At 36.9% G+C, this 21,363-nt stretch overlaps 1 protein-coding gene across 5 annotated transcripts in view; it reads right to left on the bottom strand.

Annotated features, from left to right (window-relative positions):
* LOC133530604 (lysine-specific demethylase phf2-like) overlaps window positions 1-15,932 on the bottom strand; it is a 42,144-nt gene extending 26,212 nt beyond the window's left edge. For 4 of the 5 annotated variants that reach the window (XM_061868586.1, XM_061868588.1, XM_061868589.1 and 1 more), the window contains exons 1-9: window positions 15,793-15,932; window positions 14,321-14,406; window positions 12,505-12,687; window positions 11,275-11,387; window positions 10,308-10,444; window positions 7,986-8,181; window positions 5,662-5,757; window positions 2,464-2,609; window positions 29-155 (exon numbers count right to left, since the gene is read on the bottom strand). In XM_061868586.1, the coding sequence (XP_061724570.1) occupies window positions 29-155; window positions 2,464-2,609; window positions 5,662-5,757; window positions 7,986-8,181; window positions 10,308-10,444; window positions 11,275-11,387; window positions 12,505-12,687; window positions 14,321-14,406; window positions 15,793-15,893 (1,185 nt within the window). In that variant the 5' untranslated portion in view covers window positions 15,894-15,932. The remainder of the gene's footprint in view (window positions 1-28; window positions 156-2,463; window positions 2,610-5,661; window positions 5,758-7,985; window positions 8,182-10,307; window positions 10,445-11,274; window positions 11,388-12,504; window positions 12,688-14,320; window positions 14,407-15,792) is intronic. The other variant, XM_061868590.1, reaches the window with a different exon arrangement.
* Window positions 15,933-21,363: the final 5,431 nt, after the last annotated feature.

Raw genomic sequence — 21,363 nt, 5'->3', positions numbered from 1 at the left:
GTTTTCGTATTTCGCTAATTGTTAATACCTGCGTCTCCTCGTTGTGTCTCCGCAACATTGTCAACAGGTGCGCGCCGGCGTACCAATGCATCGCCTCGAATAATGGATACCGGAGCATTATCGGCGTTTCAACTCGCCTCTCGATCTCGTAGATCCTGAACACAAATACAAGATGATATTATGTTTGTATGTATACAGGGTGATTCAGGAGACGTGAGCAGGATCAAGCTTGAGCATTCAGTAAGTCATAAGCAACTGTTTCGTACCAGTATTTGTGAGATTAACGTTCTTTTATTTTTTACTGTTCAAAAAAAAATGTTTTAATTTATTTACGCCATGTATGGTCACCCTCTTTGTTTTATCCATAACAAGTGACAAATTGAATGTCTGGTTACTTTTGAAAAATCGTATCTCACTCAAGTGTGACATTTTGTTTTCTTCATAATCAAACTGCTGTCATAACGGTTAAAGAGGTTTTATCTTTCTTAATTAAGTGTTGTAGGGTGTCCATGATTGTAGATTATCAAATTTGTCCTTCCCAAAAAGTTAAATAACAGAAATAAAGCGAGATTGTTTTACTTAAATATGATGATGAACGGTTCATTAACATTTACTGATTGTGTAGGCTTAGTCCCGCTCACGTCTCATGAATCACCCTGTATACTTTATTGTACATAGAAATAAAAACACGAAAAACACAGTTACAGAGTAAATTAAATACAACAAAGGCGAACTTATCCATGTATGGGATCTCTTCCAGTTAACCTTTGAGGAAATGAGTAAAACAGAAGTAACGGTGAATGAATGACAAACACAAACAAAAGTGTACAATCACTGACATTAATGAAATGCACGTTTTGAATACACATTGATACAAATATACATAAATAGAAAAATAACCATAAAATAATGCATACATAATATATATATATATATAAATAAATAAATATTCAATATATAATATAAATAAATATGAATTCGAACCAGAAAAGTAAAGGAAAAGAAAAGTAAACCTGAATAAAAAAAAAAAAAAAAAAAAGTAGAAGTACTCAATGGAACTAGGAAGTCGTAACCAAAGTATCGGAAAGCCACAATTTTTTAAGCTTCTCCTTGAGTGATGCTACAGATTGGGATTGCCTCACGGACACCGGAATCTCGTTCCATAACTTGACGGCATGGACAGTAAAGGATTTCTTGTATGTGCGCGTCGTATTGGAAGGAATCGTGAGTAAAAGATTGGTGCTTGATCGAAAATATTAAATGTAAATATGAGCAAAGAGAATTTTAATAAGCTGTTACATAAATTTGAACCTTAAGGCTATAACGATAGATGCTTTTTAAAGACATTGCTTTAACATGTGCCATTAAGACGGGAGCTGACCGCTCTGCATAAAGAACCAAAGGCTTTAGTTTAACAGATCAGGGCTCGAGCCAAAAAAATCATTTAATTAAATTCATACTAACATACTTTGGTAAATATCAAAAAGTGGCGCCATCTTATCGGGCACAACCTAAAGGCTATGGCGCCATCGCTCGCAAATTTAACACATACCAGTGAAAGAATAAGGATCAAATTCAAATGGCGTTCCAAAAGTTTTAATCATGTGTCGAAAGATGGCAGTAAATTTACTGTGGCTACAAATTTTTCTTTGACAATCCACCTCTATTTCAAATTCTCTTTAATCTGAGTCATACAGTATAGTATGAATTTTATGAAATGATTTGCCTCGAGCCCTAATCTAAACAAAAGCCTGTTTCTTTTATTCAGAGCGGTCAGCTCCCGTCTTAATGGCACGTGTTAAAGCAGGGGTCACCAAACCCCGGCCCGCGGGCACCAGACGCGACAGCCCACGGTCCGGCCCGCGGGCAGTTGCCAACGGATGCCAGGCTCCAGGGGTTCAGCATTCATTGAGACTGGAACTGTTCCTAACAAGCAACAATAGGGTTGTTTCCATTTTTTTGAAACGCTTGTATTACGTTCTATATTAACTAAAAGGTGCCCTAAAGTCAACTTTTATACTAAAAACGGCTTTAAATATGTTAAATTAACGAAATATATTTTGACAGATGCTTTCGCGCCCAAAACGCTCTTTGAGAATTGTGTGACGTCACAGTTTACGGTTTGACACACAACTTCATACACACGTAGAAGATACGAACTGTCAACTGACATTTGTCATTTGTTGTTTATCGCCTAACTGTCAACAGTGTCAATCTGAGAGTTGTGACGTCATCAGAATCTTCAATGACGTTTCGATTTTGGTCACGTGATGTGTGCCAAAAGATATTTTAAATTAAATATTTACAAAAATATGGTCATTACAGGTCCCCTAAAAGTAGTTTAACATGTTCTTATAATCCAAAAGAATTTATTGGGATACAATTCTGCCCTAAGATTTGCAGATGGAAACAACCCTATTAAACAGTGTGGATGTCGGGGGTTGAGACCGTGACTGTACTCACTGCAGCTGCATCTCGATGCTGTAAGAGTGCAGCATGTTGCCGCCGAACACTAAGGAGTCCTGTGGAGTCAGCACGGCATGGATCCAGCCGCCAGGAATGCAGAGCGTCTGTCCGGCACACAGCTCTGCTGTACCGTACCATTCCACCTGTGAAACATTTTACCCCCTTATTCATAAACAGTGATCAGAACTATGGGAGTAAAACTTTAACAAAACTTATCAAGCGGACGTAAAATAGTACATTACGATACAAGTGCGAAAAATAGGAAATTCGAAACGAGTGGCGATAAATTAAAACACGACCGAAGGGAGTGTTTTAAATCGACACGAGTTGCGAATTACCTATTCGCACATGTATCGTACAACGTTTTACAGTACATATGGCCCTTTAAATGTTCGACACAGTAACATAATATGCTACTTCTCGCACTAGTGCTATAAAGTAGCCCCATATGTACTGTAAAGAGTGCTTATAGTCTTAAAAATATTCGAATATCTATGAATGTAAGTATTTTTATGGCTGTAAGTACTATACTATTCCTATCCCTATTTTATGTCCGCTTAACAAGTTTTGTTAAATTTTTACTCCCATAGTTCCGATCACTGTTCATAAACGTAATCCTAACAAGGCCTAGTTTACCCTCCGGGTTGGAAGATCAGATGGCAATCGGTTTTGTAAAAACTACTGCCTACGCCAAATCTTGGGATTAGTTGTCCCAGGCTCCCGTGGCAAAATGCCGGGACAACGCGAGGAAGAAAAAGAAGATTCATAAACGTCTACTAAAGTTGACAAGCCGCTAATAATCGTTTGTCCCTTTCCATCATACCAATACGTCGGAAAGGGACAAACGATTATTAGCGGCTAGTCAACTTTAGTAGACGATTATGAATAAGGGGGTTAAAGTGTAACAATAACGCAGTTGTGTGTGATACGGTTACGAGCGAACGTGACAGCGATATGCACGTATGTAGCGGTATCCTGCTTGCACACCGGAGCGGCGCACGGATTCGCTTTCAATGTGAAAACCAAGCCTGAAAACCGGCTAATAGGTTGCGATTGCGTCGGGTAGTATTTTATATTCCCGTCACAATAAATCTTGATTTATTTAACCTGTTGCGAATGCAACTTATTATTATAAAAAAATATTCCCAATAGAGTAGCTAAACGCAGCCGTCGGGCTCGGCTAGTATTCGGAGGCTTTTCAAACGCACCAATAGGAGCGCTCCACATATTCTGTATCGCGGCCAATTAGAAGCACCTAAATTTAAACCACCTTTTGTACTGATCAAATATTGCAAGAGCACTCTCTCATCATCTTCCATAATATCAACAACCAACCACTTTTCTACATTTAACCGTTTTGGCAATTAAACCCTTGTAACCAGGACTTAGGAAAAATATAACACTTCACTAAGAATCGAAGTTTTTTTTTTTTTTAGAAACAAACAGTCTCTTATATTGATAAATTATTACAATATAGGGTAATAGACTTATAGACCTACAGTTTCCTTAAATATAGTATGAAAACCATATAACCTAAATACATACAATTACTAAACTAAATCTGAAATTCTAAGTTGCCAAAACGAAGTTACAAATAATGCTCGTACATCCTAACAAAAATATTTTATTCGAGTTTGAATTCGAATATGTTTTATTCGATTCGTCGAGATCCTGACCTGCACGGCGGCTACAAACCCTTTGAACGCTTTATGCCATAAACACAAACATCATTTAAACGCCAAAATCCCGGTCGCAAGGGAGCTAATGTAAACCCTACTCGAAAGTGTGAAGGTTACTTTGACAGCGTCCGCCATTACACCTATAGTTGTCCTTGGCGCTGTGGGCACGACTAGATAGGACAACTTTAGGTGTTCTTGGCGTTTAAAAGGTTAACGAATAACTATAGCGGTAACTGAAGAAAATGATATGAAGCAATTCAATTCAATTCAATACTGTATTGATAAAATAAAATTTTACATGTCAGGTACCATTGTGCTTATAGCTAAGTCTTATTATTTAATATTTCTCATAGTTGAGAGGCAAGGCTGAGTTAACGAACCAGTTGTTTTGTATGTATATATATATACACATATGTACATAGTTTTACTCACTAGATACAGTGCTAGGTCTCGAAAAAGGCATCGACAGAATAGTATGCATCAGACACCAGTTTAGATTTAAGTTTTTTATTGAAATTTTCGTCGCTCGCAGTTTGTTTTAACTCGAGTAGTATTTTATTATATACTTTAGGCCCTACCGTGTGCATACACTTTACACTGCAAGCAATAAGACATAATGATGCAGACTGGACGCAAGCGGCGAGCGGCAAATCAAGGCCATTCATACATTTGGACGAGCCCAATGTATGAATAGCCTTGATATGCCGCGCGCCGCTTGCGTCCAGTCCGCGGCCAAGAGGAGTAAGAAAGAATGCTTTGCGATAGTTTTATAAAAAACGTCGAGAAGCTAATTATATGCCTTTGTCTTTCACCGTTCAGCTAGGCCATTGTGCTATGGGGAAATAAGTTTTTGGCAAAAATTTCATTTTTGGTACAAGCTTTTATCGCTGGCTGTACTTTTCTTTCCACAGGCAACTAATACTCATCGAGACAATTCTAAAAACCCCAAACACAATTAGGTTACGTTGTTTTATGTTATATGTTAACAACGTAACCTTGTTTTATCACAGAGTTCCTATGGCCACCTCCTGTCTCCATCATCAGATCATCTCGATGGTACCATAATATTGCATTGTCACCCGACTTCGACTTACATAATTATGTATGCAAATTTTCAGCTTCATCAGAAACCGGGAATTGGGCCAAATTTAACTTGCAAGATTTTATTACAAACAGACAACGGTCAGGTGAAACTAAATAAAAGCTTGTAAAAAATCAAAACTTTTGGTGGATTAATTAAAGTTCTGTATTTCTGAATTAGGAGTGAAATAGTTCCTTTTGCTATACTATTTTTTTTATACTACGTCGGTGGCAAACAAGCATACGGCTCGCCTGATAGAGTTACCGTAGCCTGTGGACGCCGGCAACTCCAGAGGTGTTACATACGCGTTGCCGACCCTAACACCCCGCGCCCTCGTTGAGCTCTGGCAACCTTACTCACCGGCAGGAACACAACACTATGAGTAGTATATATATATTAATTAGTTAAAAGTGAATAAATGTAAAACAGACTTACCATGTCACCGAAGAATCTTTCGTTCTGATTATTGGAAGCACTCCATTGCTGATAGAGGGCCAAGTTTGTGGACGTAGGAGGTATTAGGTAGAATATCTGCAAAACAAAATTATATTTCACACATTTGTTTCAAAATTAATATTCTGTATTCAATTTTGAATTTATTTTAGTCAAAGTTGATTTTTGATAGTCTTGCGGAAAACTAATAACGTAAATAATATTGAATGAAGACCGACCGATGGCATGAAAGGGTTTGTAGTTTGGCTAGTGTTTTTGTACTCAGACCAATACGGAATTCTTGAAATTTTATAGGCTGTTCTTTTATTTCGTAGACTAAAATGACAACCACAAATGTCAAACGTAGAAATAATGTGACCAGCCTAAAACAAATAGTGCTGATCTTTGATTTCGGTTTGTCAATAACCGATAAATATTAAAATAATTTTAGATTCAAAATAAACAATTAATGAAATCTAATCACTACATGATAGGAAGTAAACAATAAATAAAATCTACTCACTACTAATCAACTCAAACATTTAAAAAATTGCATTATGAGCTTCGAGGTGACTGTTAATCTTACAATAAAATCGCTTTTAAATATTAGAAATATTGTGTTTAGACCTGGATACAAACTTTCCAAACGCCTCAAAATGGTGTGCCTGCCTATATAAGTAATTCCTAATAGTTTATTTTCGGTTAGTACCGGTTGTAGCACTCACTATTTATAAGACGTAAAAAACCAGCAACAAATGAAATGTCATCTTAGTCTACGGGATAAAAAAATTGACTATAAATGTGTATGTTTCACGCTTAATCCTTTATAGGGTACACTTAGATATTATGTATATGGCAAAAATTACCACGCAATAACACCTTATCTGGTAGTTTTTCTTCTTACAGAATATTTATGACTCTAAGGACGTGATGAGGCTTAAATTGACAATTCGTCGGGGATAGTGTCTTGACGCATAACTAACAAATTCAATAAGGTCCAACTTCCTTGTTAGTTGTTTGAATTTCGAACTCTGTTAGTTACGCCGTATTGCAATATCTCCGACGAATTGTCTATGGTCAGATCGCGTTTAACTAATCTTGATTGCCCCAAGGTTCAAATAGTAATGTACACGATTTTATAGTGTTTTCTGTGGTCAATAACGACCCAACATATATGTGGGTCGCATACGCATACCCAAATAGGTTATTTACGAGTTTGCCATACCAAACTAACGAAAATGTTTGAAAAGCAGGTTAATTGTATCGGTTCTCTAAATTATGGCCGAAAATTATTTTGCCGAATGTCATTTCCCAACCAATTTTTCGCATAATTTCATTTCTCCGAATGATCAAGTAGCAAATTAACATAATAATTTGTAATATGTCCCAAGCTAATAGTTAGCAACTGTATTTTTGAGCCATTTTTTAAAACGCAATGTTTTAGGTAGCAGAATGACTTTGCAAGTCTAATAAGAAAAATAAAAAGTTTACTTTTGTAAACTAACATCGTTTGATGCAAAAAAATCAGTTCTGGCTGTTAGGTCGCGTTCACCTAAGACGCTTCTCCTCGCTTCGCTCGTCGTCGCACCTATCTTGTCTCCATCAAATTTCTAGACGTTATTGTATTATTTTTTTAACCAAATGAACGATTTGGCGAAAGAAATGTATTCCAAATGTTATATGCAGACATAGGAATCCGCGGGGCAAAATTGTTTGACAAGTATGGAGTTCCTGTATCGATAAACTCAACTATCGAAGCTAGTTCTATATACTAGTGATCACTCAAGGGTTTGTTTGTAAAAATATGTTTTTATTAAGAGTATAAAATAATTAAATAATAACTCAAAAGTACTCTTCGTTTTTAAGACAAGACAATTTTATAATTTTACTCCCTTAATTTTAGACGCTTAATACCCGAAAATATGGAACAAATTCTGGTTGTTTACTTTAACTATAGGACAATCACGAAGAAAAAAATTGGGATGAATAAAATTATAAAATTGTCTTGTCTTGTCTTAAAAACGAAGAAGGTTATATTGAGTTATTATTTAATTATTTTATACTCTTAATAAAAACATATTTTTACAAGCAAACCCTTGAGTGATCACTAGTATATAGAACTAGCATCGATAGTCGAGTTTATCGATACAGGAACTCCCTACTTGTCAAACAATTTTGCCCCACGGATTCCTATGTCTGGTTATATGTCATAATAATCTACTAAATAATTCTACCAAGTAAAACGTTGTCAAACTGAAAGTTTGCCGAATGTTGGTCGAAAAGTGAGATTCGGTCAATAAAAGTTCGGCGAAAAACAGCAATAGTACCTTCCCCCCGTGCATGACGTGGTACCAGACGGCGGTGCCGCCGAAGTCGACGTGGAAGTCGGTGTAGGAGCCGGCGGCCGACATGAGGCAGTACTTCTGCACGGCCGGCCGCGGCGCCGCCTCCGCCGCCGGCCACGCGCGCCGCGCCCAGTCCAGGCGGCGGATCGTGCCCGGCGGCTCCACCAGCGGCGCCATGCTGCCCAGACAGAAGAAGAATAAATAAATAAATAAATATTATAGGACATTATTACACAAATTGACTAAGTCCCACAGTAAGCTCAATAAGGCTTGTGTTGAGGGTACTTAGACAACGATATATATAATTTATAAATATTTATAAATACTTAAATACATAGAAAACACCCATGACTCAGGAACAAATATCCATGCTCATCACACGAATACATGCCCTTACCAGGATTTGAACCCGGGACCATCAGCTTCGTAGGCAGGGTCACTACCCACTAGGCTAAACCGGTCGTCAAAAAGAATTCCTTTATTGTTTACCGTGTCAAACAAGATGTTAAAATGATACAGAGTCACAACGGCTACCCTTTTCGGGTACACAATATTACACAATTATATATATACAGGTCCCTTAAATTTATATTAAGTACATCTAAAATTACACGGACTTAAATAAAAAATACTCCTTTAAATCGTAAAAAACTTGATCTATTAGCCACTGCTTTAGCTGTCGTTTAATGATTGATTGATTGTCCGCTTAACACCTTAAGACTATTGGGTAAATGATTTTAAACTTTGATGGCCGAGATAAATGTACTCTTGCAATAAGTTGCGTTATTAATATATTGTACTGATATTGAGGCCGTAAGTCAGACAAACTCGCTGTACAATATAACGCCGTACACATGGTGTATAACAAAAAACACGAGGATTTTAACCGCGCATTTTTGAGGCCAAAAGGAGAATAATAGTACATTACGATACAAGTGCGAAAAATAGGAAATTCGAAACGAGTGGCGATAAATTAAAACACAACCGAAGGGAGTGTTTTAAATCGACACGAGTTGCGAATTACCTATTCGCACATGTATCGTACAACGTTTTACAGTACATATGGCTCTTTAAATGTTCGACACAGTAACGTAATATGCTAATTTTCGCACTAGTGCGGTAAAGTAGCACCACATGTACTGTAATAGTACATTACGATACAAGTGGCGATAAATTAAGACACGACCGAGGCTCGGAACCGGTTTTTTCTTCATACAAAAAATACCGGTATAATTACGTTCTTTTTCGTTCTTTGGTTTATTATTTCATTTTTAATGGGACTATCTAATAATGCGAAGTTGTTACGTAAATACATGATCCAGTCCTTCGTAAAGAGTATAAAATAATTAAAAATAGTGGGCTATTTCGGGATTTATAAATAAACCGGTTCCGAGCCCTGGACACGACCGAAGGGAGTGTTTTAAATCGACACGAGTTGCGAATTACCTATTCGCACATGTGTCGTACAACGTTTTACAGTACATATGGCCATTTAAGTGTTCGACACAGTAACGTAATATGCTAATTTTCGTACTAGTGCGGTAAAGTAACACCATATGTACTGTAATAGTACATTACGATACAAGTGCGAAAAATACAAAAGTCGAAACGAGTGGCGATAAATTAAAACACGACCGAAGGGAGTGTTTTAAATCGATACGAGTTGCGAATTACTTATTCGCACATGTATCGTACAACGTTTTACAATACATATGGCCCTTTAAATGTACGACACAGTAACGTAATATGCTAATATTCGCACTAGTGCGGTAAAGTAGCACCATATGTACTGTAAAATAAATTAAAGTCTATTTCGCCAAAACATATTTGTAATTATATAATTATATAAAAATGAAATGTTATTAGTAAACCTGTCACTTGAAATGAATTTTTACTTTTTTTTTCGTAAAACCATACTTTTTACAAAGTGTTAATTGGCACTTTTTTACATCTATCAATGAGGATATTTAGACTACTCTGAAACTAGGCGAATTCCAGAAATTATAAGACATTTTAGTCGTTAAATATAATGAAGATAAAGTTACAAATTTTGTGACTGCCTCCCCCTTGTCACATTCTTGACCACCTCCATCCCCCTAAACATGTGATGTAATTAATGGATGACCCCTTCGTATGAAGAATTGGCAGACTTAAATGACCTGCTCCATAGAATTATTATTTTTTCGCATCAAAAAAAATCTACTTTTTCCTATATCAGACCACTATACCTAATATGCCCTTGAACGGATCCCACAATTTTTTTTACAGCCTGTACATATTAAAAAATTCGAAAACCCCACTTACTTGGTATCACTAAACTCTAGACTGAGTACATTGAGCACCCTCTCCCCCCTCAAGTCAGGGGGGGTCTCGAAATACTCCACGAAATCGCCCAAAGGCATCCTCAGTGTGGTCTGCCGCCGGACGTCTATCACTTCCACCTGTAAAAATAATGTAATTAATTTGTTTATAGGGATTATTTCGTAACAGGCTTAGGCCCTGTTTCACAATGTACAAGGAGTCCTGAATAAGCTACTTGCCACTTATCTGACGAATAATGTCATCGTTGGCGTTTCACAATCTTAAAATAAGCTTAACTGGTAGATGAAGTGCAGGAAATTTTATCTCGCAGTTAATTTATTTGTGACATTATCTATGAAAAGGGACCTTATTGTCGATGGCGCTTATGTCGCACTGCGTAGCGCGGCGTAGTTTATAATATGGGAGCATCGTTGATAATAAGGTCCCTTTTCATAGATAATGTCACATTTGCTAATTAGCTATCCAATACTTTACTTGGACATTGTGAAACTGACCCTTAGTGCCGTAGGTTTAGAGAGCGGATTTTTTTTTAAGACCGTTCCGCTTTCTAGATAACAATACGTTTGAGTATTTTTCTAGGGACTTGAGCGATTCGAATCCTAATGTTTTGACTCTCTCGCTAGAGAAAAAACACGAACATAGGTCGCACTTTAAACGCAAAACGCATTTTAAAAATGTGTAACAATTTATGCACAAAAACTAATAACATGAAGATTGCTCCTAAAAATACGCAACTTCATTTTTGAGGCGGCGGTTACTTTCTCCTTTTTGCAACTTACATATATCTATATATCTTAGATATCAAAAAACTAGGTATAGTTAGTTCCAAGATAGATAGATAGATAGAATACTCTTTATTGGCACACCTCAGTAAAAATATACAAGAAAAATAAACATTTGATTTAATTAAACAAGGTGCCTAGTATTCCTAGTAATATGGTTTCGTTACCTCATGGTTCTTTCCGCAGAACCGGAGCACGGAACGAGCGTTGAACGTAGCGGGGTTCGGGGTTTCCATCTCCAGACCCTCGGATGTGGTGAATAAGATTGGCCGGGTGAAGCCTGTTATAAAGGATAAACTTTTTAACACATTTAATTATACAACTTTTAAGAAGTAGGTTTTAATCTATCACTACACCTTATAAAACAAAGTCCCCCGTCGCGTCTGTCCGTCTGTATGTTCGCGATCAACGCAATTACTACTACGGATTTTTGGTTGATGGTTAATAACATAAATAATCAAATAATAATATTTAAATATTTTAGAATATGCCTCACGAAAGTTTAATTTCTATCAATAAAGAAGTTATTGACCCAGAAGGTTTTCCTGCATCATATCGATCGAACTAAATTAGTTGTCTATCTCTTCACAAAAACATTTTACAAAAAATCCACAGGGCGCCCGCTAGATCGCGCGGTTGCACGGAGCGGGTGAGCAGGTTAACGAAAAATAGAATGAGGAACGATGACTGGCGCGGGCGCGTGCGACGGATTTTACCCACAATGGCACCCGAGTGCGAGCGCCCGCTCCGTGCACCCGCGCCAGCTAGCGGACGCCCTCAAGAGTTACAGCAACGTGATAAATAAATGTAACGAGCAATAATAGGCAGATAGCAGACTAGAGCCGAGAGCCCCTTATTCGTAGCGGTGTTTAGTCGTGAGAGGTAAATAGTTTTTGGCAAAAATATCATTTTTGGTACAAGTTTTTGTCGCTGAGTGTACTTTTTTCCACAGGCAACTAATACTCATCCAGACAATTCGAACAACCCCAAACACAATTAGTTTGCGTTGTTTTATCACAGAGTTCCCATGGCCACCTCCTGTCTCCATCATCAGATCAACATCATGTCATCATAATATTGCATTGTCGTCCAATTTCATCTCAATCTGGAAGTGGGTTTAGGTTCCAAGATTTGACCCACACTAACATACACATATACTAGCGGTCAAGTTATATAAAAGCTTGTAACAAGCTACTGGCAGTGATCTGCGATTTGATTTTTTTCTTGCCAGCTTATCATTGTCCCAGTGTCAAGCAATTCTTTAGTGACACAACAGGCCAGTCCGGAAGGGTTGAACCTCATCCCTAGCTCGTAGCAATCTTGGTGTGGCTATAATAAATTTTCACTGGAAAGCCTAATAATAATATCCTTGCTAGCTATAGTCCAGGCTATCTTACCATTGTCCCGGACGAACTCCTCGGTGAACTGCCTGGGCTGCAGCCGGGCCAGCGCCGGCGGGGCGGGCCGCAGCGGCCGCGCGGCCAGCGCGCGCACCCAGGCCGGGGAGCCGGTCTGCGAGGGCCGCGTCTCGGCCCCGAGCTCGTAGCGGTCTGCTCGGTGGTTGTTTGTGGGTATTTTCACTGGAATTTAACTTGGTTTTAGGTGCTGTTAAGTGGGTACAGTACATAGTGATGGTTGGTGTAAGATATTGGATATTTTAGATACCCAGAAGACGAAATGGGACGACTGCCTCGAAACTGACTTTCCAAACAAACGTAGTCCCCATTTTTCTTCCTGGATATTATGGCTCCTCTACACGATGGCGTAGCGTAAGCCAGTCCAAGGGACGCATTTATGCGTTAGAGGGAGCAAGTGATATTGCTATCTCATTCCACCGCATAGCTTCGTCCCTAAGACTGGCCTACGTTGGGCCATCGTGTCGAGAAGCCCTTAACATTATTGAAAATATTTTTACACAATTTGATGTGTTTTAATCATATCTATGCCTGACCATTTAATTTTTTTCAATATAATAAGAATTATGAGCATTTAAAAATTTATATGAATTCAGTTTTTCACTCCTAACTTTTATAATAATTTAAAAATCAGTCGGCCATAGCTATAACCAAAATACATAATAAAATTCTGCTAAAATATTTTCCATAATGTCAGTATCCAGGGAGGAAAATGAGGACTATGTTTATATGGAGAATCGATCATCCACTTTCCTCTTAAAGCACAATGCATAATTTAAGGCCAGCGCACACTAGCTGTGTGTGCATAAACACATCATGCACGTCTATGCAGACGCACTTGGTGTGCACAGGCCTTTAATCATACAAATTTTAAATGATCTGGATGAATATTTCTTTACAAGGCTGATGATTGGGTCGCATCTTAACATAGTTTTGACTCTTAGCAAGGTGCAACCCTACTGCAGCTAATGTAAGTCATACAAATATATGTTAAACAGTATGCAACCTACAGAAAATTTGAATGTCCAATATCCTACCATCGTTTTTACTACTTAATAATAGTAGAAAAAGTCAAGAACAAATTTTAACATGGAACATTGTGTACTCGTTTAGAGCAAACTATTCATTATACTAATTTATTCAGTTTTCTTCAAAGAATAACATGAAGTACATTGTTGACAAGTAAAAGGAACCAAAGGTTAAACATTGCAGTGGAGTTACTATTTACTATAAGCTAAAGAGATTTGAGAAAGTATTCGCATATTTTAAAATAACTGTACTAAAATTTTCTATGCCATGACATACTGTAAAACCATATTCAGATTCTGAAGGGACAATGCAAAAGTGCATTAATCCTTTATAGGGCACACTTACATAATTATTATACGGAAAAAATGGCCACTCTACAACATCATCTTTTAGTATGTTTTTCTTAGGCAAGATTTTTAGGACATATAGGTGATAAGGCTTGAAATATATATTTTCTTTAATCTGGACAGTTAGAGGTTTAAGAGGGAAAGCGTATACCCCTTACTTCATGTCATAAACAAATATTTGTTCAAAATTTGACTTTAATAGCTATGTATGCGGTAAAGGGTTAACTGTGAAAAAATGTATCGCTACTTGCAGAGGCCTGGTAATATGCAAATAAGAAATCATATTAACATGATCATACAAACTGGGGTCCCCCGTATTCAAATTTATTTTTCGGTTTATGATACACAATTTATAACTGATTACATGTCTATCCGTAAAACAAAGTTTTGATTAATTTATAAATGTAAAAAAATGAACTTACACACTGACGGTCCGTAGGTTTGTGCACATTTTGGACAGTGATACTTATCTATATCATCTGACTGGTATATCTTAACATCAACGCAGCTGTAACAAGAAATTATTTACTTCATTAGGCACGTCCACACAGAGCGAGCATACGTGCGAGGCAATCTCCTCACGCACTAAACGGCCAATGTAGACGTGCCACGGAGGAGGCGCGAGCGCGCCGCCTAAGCCATATGTTCGCTCTGTGTGGACCCGCCTATTTAAACTAAGTAGCTAAAAGATAACTTGTTTAACAATCAAGATTTCAAACTTGGGATAAAATGCCCTCGAGTTGGCCACCACAAGAACCTAATTTCTGGCCCCAATTTATTGCAAACCATTAAATTGAGTTTGTTATAACCAAAATATGCCAAACAAAAAGAAATTGTAATATTCAAAATAAAAATAAAATCATATGGAATAACAATTTCACAATACAGGTAGGAATCATTAGGGTGGCTGTGAGGTTCATAGTAAATTTCTTATCAAGTCAATGCCAGTTTCTCATGGGTACAATAGTGATGTGTTGACAATTTTTTTTTTTCAAAATGACTTCAATCTAGACAACTTTTGGTCACTGTGTTAATCACTTTATTGGTCACATTAAGGAGCAGGTATGTCTGAAAAACCACCAGTTAACCAATGTTTCAACAACTATAAAAAACAGGCTCTAACATTTGACCAAGGTCATCATTAGTTTCCAAGTTTTTTACCACAGAAAAAATGCCTTAATCACACTAAATTCAATGATTGTGCAATATGTCAAGATAAATAGCTGTTTCTAGAAAGAATTTAAGTAATATTAATATTACAAGTTCAATTAGTATTAGTTTGATGCTGATGAAACTTGATTTTTATTTAAGAAACATTTATCTTGCTAATTAATAGAATTTTTAGTTTATAATGCTGCTACAAACAATAATAACTGATGATTTTGGAGTAGTTTCCTTCAATAGAGCTCGCATTGAATACGATATCCAGAAGAGAATATGATGTTCATGGCAATATTTATCTGTTTCAACAGGTGATTACATTTAACTCACCAGGCAGATTCAGGTCTAGAAAATTATTTAAGCTAGAACAGAGGACTACAATAGCCCTGGCTAACACAGGACCTAACATAGCACAATAATAAGCCTTAATATGAACACAAAGAATTTGATGCGGGCTCGGTAGCTTACACTGAACGCAGGCCCCATGACGACGGACCATGTAAACAAATGTTATGCACTACGTTTTGGGCAAAAACAACTCGGAATATTTAGCTTAGTGCAGTATCTTGTTTTTCCAAGACCAAAGGACCTAAAGAAGCCAAAATAAACATGAAAAATTCACTAAAACATCACAAGTGTGATGGCCGAACTGTGGTGCACTGTCAAACGAAACATTATTTTTTTAACACACATGCAAGTTTTCACTAGGATATTTATATATTTTTCACATTACCTGCCGTGAAACCACTCACGACAGCAGTCACATTCTATCATAAATTGTCCAATATTATATGGTTGACCACACAAACAATAGGTTTCCTTCGATGACGCCATCTTGATGGCGAATAGACAATAATTTCAATTTTTCTCCACGTCGCTTTCGGGTGACCATGGCACAAAACATAAGTCTATCTAAACAATAGACAATTTTTTTTTTAATACAGAAATTGTGTTGTTATAATTATTAATAATAAATAAAATTACTGTTTATTCAATTTATGCAAAGTGCTTGGTCTAAATAATATTACTATGATATATAAGTCAAGACGATAATACATCTATAATAATGTTGCCTGTAGAGAAACTATAGCAATCAGTCCCCGTTAAGTGATATTATTTATAAATGAAAATAAAATATATAGGGAATATGTAGTTTTCGTATTCATTAATACGCCTTCGTTAGGTACCATAGAAATGAAAATGTGTTCCAAATATATTTCTCCACTTTGGCCATCACTATCTATTTGATGCTGACCACCATAGCTGGGCTATAACCGCGATTTTTTTTCTCTGTCACTCTAATTACGACTTAGTGAGAGTAAAAGAGAAACGATCCCAGCAATTTGCGAATTTCGGTTTTCGCGGTAGGCCCCCTGACCACGGACCCACACGGACCTAGAGTAATAAAGCTTCATGGTGCTGACTGGACCTAGGTTATACCTATAGGGACCGTGCGCGTTGGAGGGTCTGCCATCTTGTGGCCTGAACGGAACCATAAACATGTACATTTACACGTCACGTGTTTTCTTGTGTATAGCAGGTTCTGCCATCTTCTGGGCTACATCGGAACAATAAACATCACATTTACGCCTCGCGCCAAAAATCTGACGGCTCCTGTGCTGCCTCCTACAGTTCATGCACGCTCTCTATACGGCCGCGAACTTTAATCGCTAGGGTTCAAGATAGTTAATTGAGTTGTTCAATCCTTCCGCTCTGTAACGTCTAATGTAAAATAAATTTTAAATAGCTGGGGACTATAGGTAAGTACAGTCGCCATCAGATATGTATATCGGAGCGGCCGAGGTCCTCATAAATATCTGAACACGCCTCTCTTGTCAAGGCGCTAGAGTGCGTGCTCAGATATTTTTGAGAGCCTCTGCCGCTTAAATATATCTGATGGCGACTATACTGGTTGACTTATTTAGGTTTATTTCTGTGATCCACTTTTACTGTAGCAGCAACTATGAAATACATTGTGTGGAATTTAACTTTAGAAAGTAGAGTTCGACCAAGCTAAGTTGGCAGCGATTTTGATAGCCCTGGCGGTGCAAGTTTTATTTAAACGTCTCTCAATCTCATAGAAATTTGCATGAAGCTAAAAAAACAACCTACGAAATTTGGTCGGGTTATTCGTTGCCCACCATAAACCATACTAAAATTTACGATGGGGAATAAAAAAAAACTGACAAGGACAAACAATAATAGCGCTTTCTCTGCTACTCCTACTGAAAGTACCATAAGAGCACCTCGTTCGGTCATCTCCCGGTTCTACCACTTCATTTCTATATTTATTGTACATGCACTTGCTCCGTTAAAAATCGCTGCCAATTTAACTTGGTCTAACTTTATGAATCATTTGTTTTTTTTACAATCTCAGGGTTTCTCTAATAACAATAGTTGGTCACAGTAATGAGTATTACCTAAAAAAAACAACTCGTAGCTATAAAAAAAAAAAAAAAAAAAAAAAATTATTTATTTCAGATCAAAGATCCATATTATGTATGTGTTATGTGTTATGTGTGTCTATACTATACCGGGTGTTTCCTGTAACACGAGCAAATAATTAAACCATATATTGTACTCCAACAACGATATAACTTTTTAAAATTATGAAATCTTTATTTTTTATCTTTTTCATACAAATTTAATGATTTTTTTTTGTTAAAATGGCTTTTGCTGCCAGGGCACTTTGCCAAAATTTAATGTTCTTTTCAATGTACGTTGACATCCATGTGTTTGACGTTGCTTGTCACGCTTTAAACGTAACAAAAGGAACAAAATCTCCCTATACCAAAAAGTGTCCGGCAAACAACCATAAATAGGTGGCGCTACAATACCTAGAATACATGAGAATAAAATCTAATCATAGACAGCGCACTTCACTCCGTCAATAACGCCTAGATTCTTGGCTACTCTAGCGCTACTCTGGAGAGATTTGGAACTATTATTTATAGCTGACAGCTGGACACTTTTGCAACAGTTCTGCCTAAGGAGATTCTGTTCCTTGCCTTTACCTTCCATAGTAACAAAATTCGCAACACATTGCGTCTTAGAATTAACTTCAATGTGTAATAAAAATTAAAACATAAGTTATTTTTAAAAGTTGCTTAACAAATGTTGGTGAGTTTGAGGAGTACAGCCTACAGTTTAATTTATTGCTCCTGTTACAGGAAACACCCGGTATAGATTAATATAAAACAATTGTTAATAAAAAAGCAAGACAAGTTTTTACCCGACTGCGTCAGAAGGAGGATAATATATAAGTCATTTAGCAATAAAACAATTAATTAACACCTGCCGTATTCTAGTCTAGACGATTAAAAATATGATTTTTTAAATAACATTCAATATAATTTAATTATTAAACAGGAATAGATCGTGATCAACGTAATATTTAATTGTATTATTATGTCATAAATGCTCACGAGATGTTTTTATCTTTTAGGAGTCTTCATTAACTTAATAAAACCAACGCCTGATCAGTTAGTTCATATACCTCTTATATTAATTTATCAATCTAGCATATGCTAGATTGATAAATTAATATAAGAGGTATATGATATATACTCGTAGCCCTGGCCCCTGACTTAAGCCCTTACGATTTTTCACAAAAGTCAAACAAAGTCTCCATCGTCAACGTTTTCGCACACCCGAAGAAGCGGTGGACGCATACAAATCGGCCATTTTGGCAGCCACACTTCAGAGTGGAATACTTCATGTTTCTAAAACTGGTTCAAGAGAATGCTAAGGTGTATCAAATATCGTGGTGATGTGCCAATTACAATGTTACATTTCTAAATAAATGAATGTACTAATTACGGAAGGTGGAGATTTGGTATATGGAATCTCCATATACCAAAAAGTGTCATCAAAAAACCTTAAATAGGTGGCGCTACAATACCTAGAATACTTGAAAAAAAAATCAAATCATAGACAGCGAACTTCACTCCGTCAAAAACGCCTCGGTTCTTAGCTACTCTAGCGCTACTCTGGAGAGATTTGGAACTATTATTTATAGCTGACCACTGGACACTTTTGCATAAGTTCTGCCTATGGAGATTGCGTTCCTTAACTCTACCTTCCATAGTACAAATCTTCCAAAATATGTCTATAAATATTTTACATAACAGCTACTCCATATAAAAATTAATTGTAATAGGGACCCTTTCATAGACACCGTACCACGGTAGAAATATCTGCATCTCACTTCTACGTAGTAGCTGCGTCCCTGTCGTCAGTTACTGACTTTAGTCACTACTAACACACACACTTTCAGACACTTGTGAAGTGCTTTATCTAGGATTGTAAGCAGAAGGCCTACGGCGAACACCGAAGTTCGCAAATAGTGGGCATCGTTCTATGTCACTGTAATTACGCCTTAAGTGTGAAAGAGAAAGATGCCCACAATTTGCGATTTTCGGTGTTCGCAGTCGGCCCTCAGGGCTATAACTTTGACTTTGGCTTTAACTTTGCAATGGGGTTGGCCGATCAAAGTAATATTTACTAACCTTTTAAGCCAAATCTCATATAACAAAAGGGATCATCCTTTAATTACATCACACGACATGTTGTGACAAGGGGGAGGGGGGAGTCACAAACTTTGTGACGTCACTTTAACTCCATCGGTAACCGATTTTTTTTATTCGCTGGACAGTTAAACAACGAGTTTTTGGAAAGGTAATCGTTTTTATTCTGTTATAAAATTACTAATATTTATATTGTGAAAAATATTTTGATAAATATATTAATAATACCTAATTTGATTTGCCTATTTCGTTGAAAACAATATTGCCAAAAATGTGACATCACACCAAGGGGTTTGCCAAATGTGACCAAGTGTGACAAGGAGGGGGGAGGAGTCTAAAAACTTCGAAATTCGTGTGATGTAATTAATGGATGACCCCAAACTAGAGACAGGAATAACCTATGCTGGCGCCATCTATTCAAACCTTTGACATTTGCTATCGCCCTTTTCGATACGTTGCCGATCAAATAAGTACAATGAATTCAATCGATCGATGAAATGCCGCAATGTAACAATTTTTATTTATTTTTAGATTTAAACTGAACCCTATAAGTTGCCAATAATATAATAGGTCTTTTAAATAAAAAACTTACGATCAGAGCAGAATGACAAAAAAGAAAAACAATTAATCGGCACCGGTGATTGACGTGACCTTGTGGTATCAATAAATGATATTTCCGCGTGTGACGTAGCTTTGTTTCGTTTTCCTGCGATAATCATAAATATCATAATATTCCTAATACCTACGCTATGGCGCCTTTTGTAAACTCATTTCTAGGCCCTATTACTCGTATACCTACCTAACCTTTATCTCCCTGTAAAAGTCTCAATCTATTGATACTGCCCGAAGGCAAATAAACGGGGACCGGACAACCCTTTCCTCGATAAAAGCCTTTCAATAGCCGTCCGTGACCCTTTAAGACGGTTAACCCGGTGAAAGACTTACCAGTTCGAACTGCTTGGTTATGGTATAAATGGTTATTTGACTATCTCTTACCGAAAAACTTACCAAACAATAAAACTAACCCTTTACATTTGCTAACTGCTATCCTTTATCAATTCAATTCAATTTTCAATTATTTATTTAATTCGAATCCATAATAGATCCATAATTGTTAGTAGTTACAACAAATCTTAAAATTAATTAAGGTTAGTGACATACAAAATAATAATAATAAATCTAATACTATATGTACAAGTACAAAAAAAAATTAAAAAAAAAATATAACTAGGCAATCTAGATGCACCACTTCTCAGCATCTGTGGCTGCCACATGCAGTCCATTCCAGCCTTGCAATCCTTTTATAAGGGCTATCCTAACAATTTAACGCATAATACTTGCCTTCATTATTTATTAGTTCCAAATACAACTTGTGTAGGTGGCCAGTATTAATTGACATTTATACATATGAAACCTTTTACAATCTCTAGTAAAATAGACACAGTCAATTCCGAGTACATCATATAGTAAACGGTCGTTCGCTATCGGATGCGAAGTAATGTATGCTTTATGAACAAGGTAAACGATTTAAATTAGCAAGCCTGTATTATGCGAAAAGGTTAAGCCTTATAAAGATAAGGCATAAGGGAGATACCCATTATATTATATTATAAGCATTATGATAGGTATCGGATGAGCGGATGATAAGGGTTTAGGATACCGATTCATCAAATGACTTACCGCTTAGGGAAGGGCTTTAAAAATGAAAGGCTTTGGGTGAGTTAAGCCTTACGCAAAACCTATACAAAACCCTTTAGAAGGGATAGCGCGCTATATTA

Source organism: Cydia pomonella, chromosome 23 (genome assembly GCF_033807575.1).
Source record: "Cydia pomonella isolate Wapato2018A chromosome 23, ilCydPomo1, whole genome shotgun sequence".
Classification (NCBI taxonomy): domain Eukaryota; kingdom Metazoa; phylum Arthropoda; class Insecta; order Lepidoptera; family Tortricidae; genus Cydia; species Cydia pomonella.
The sequence above is the reverse complement of the archived record's forward strand: the minus strand, read 5'-3'. Positions and strand labels throughout refer to the sequence as shown.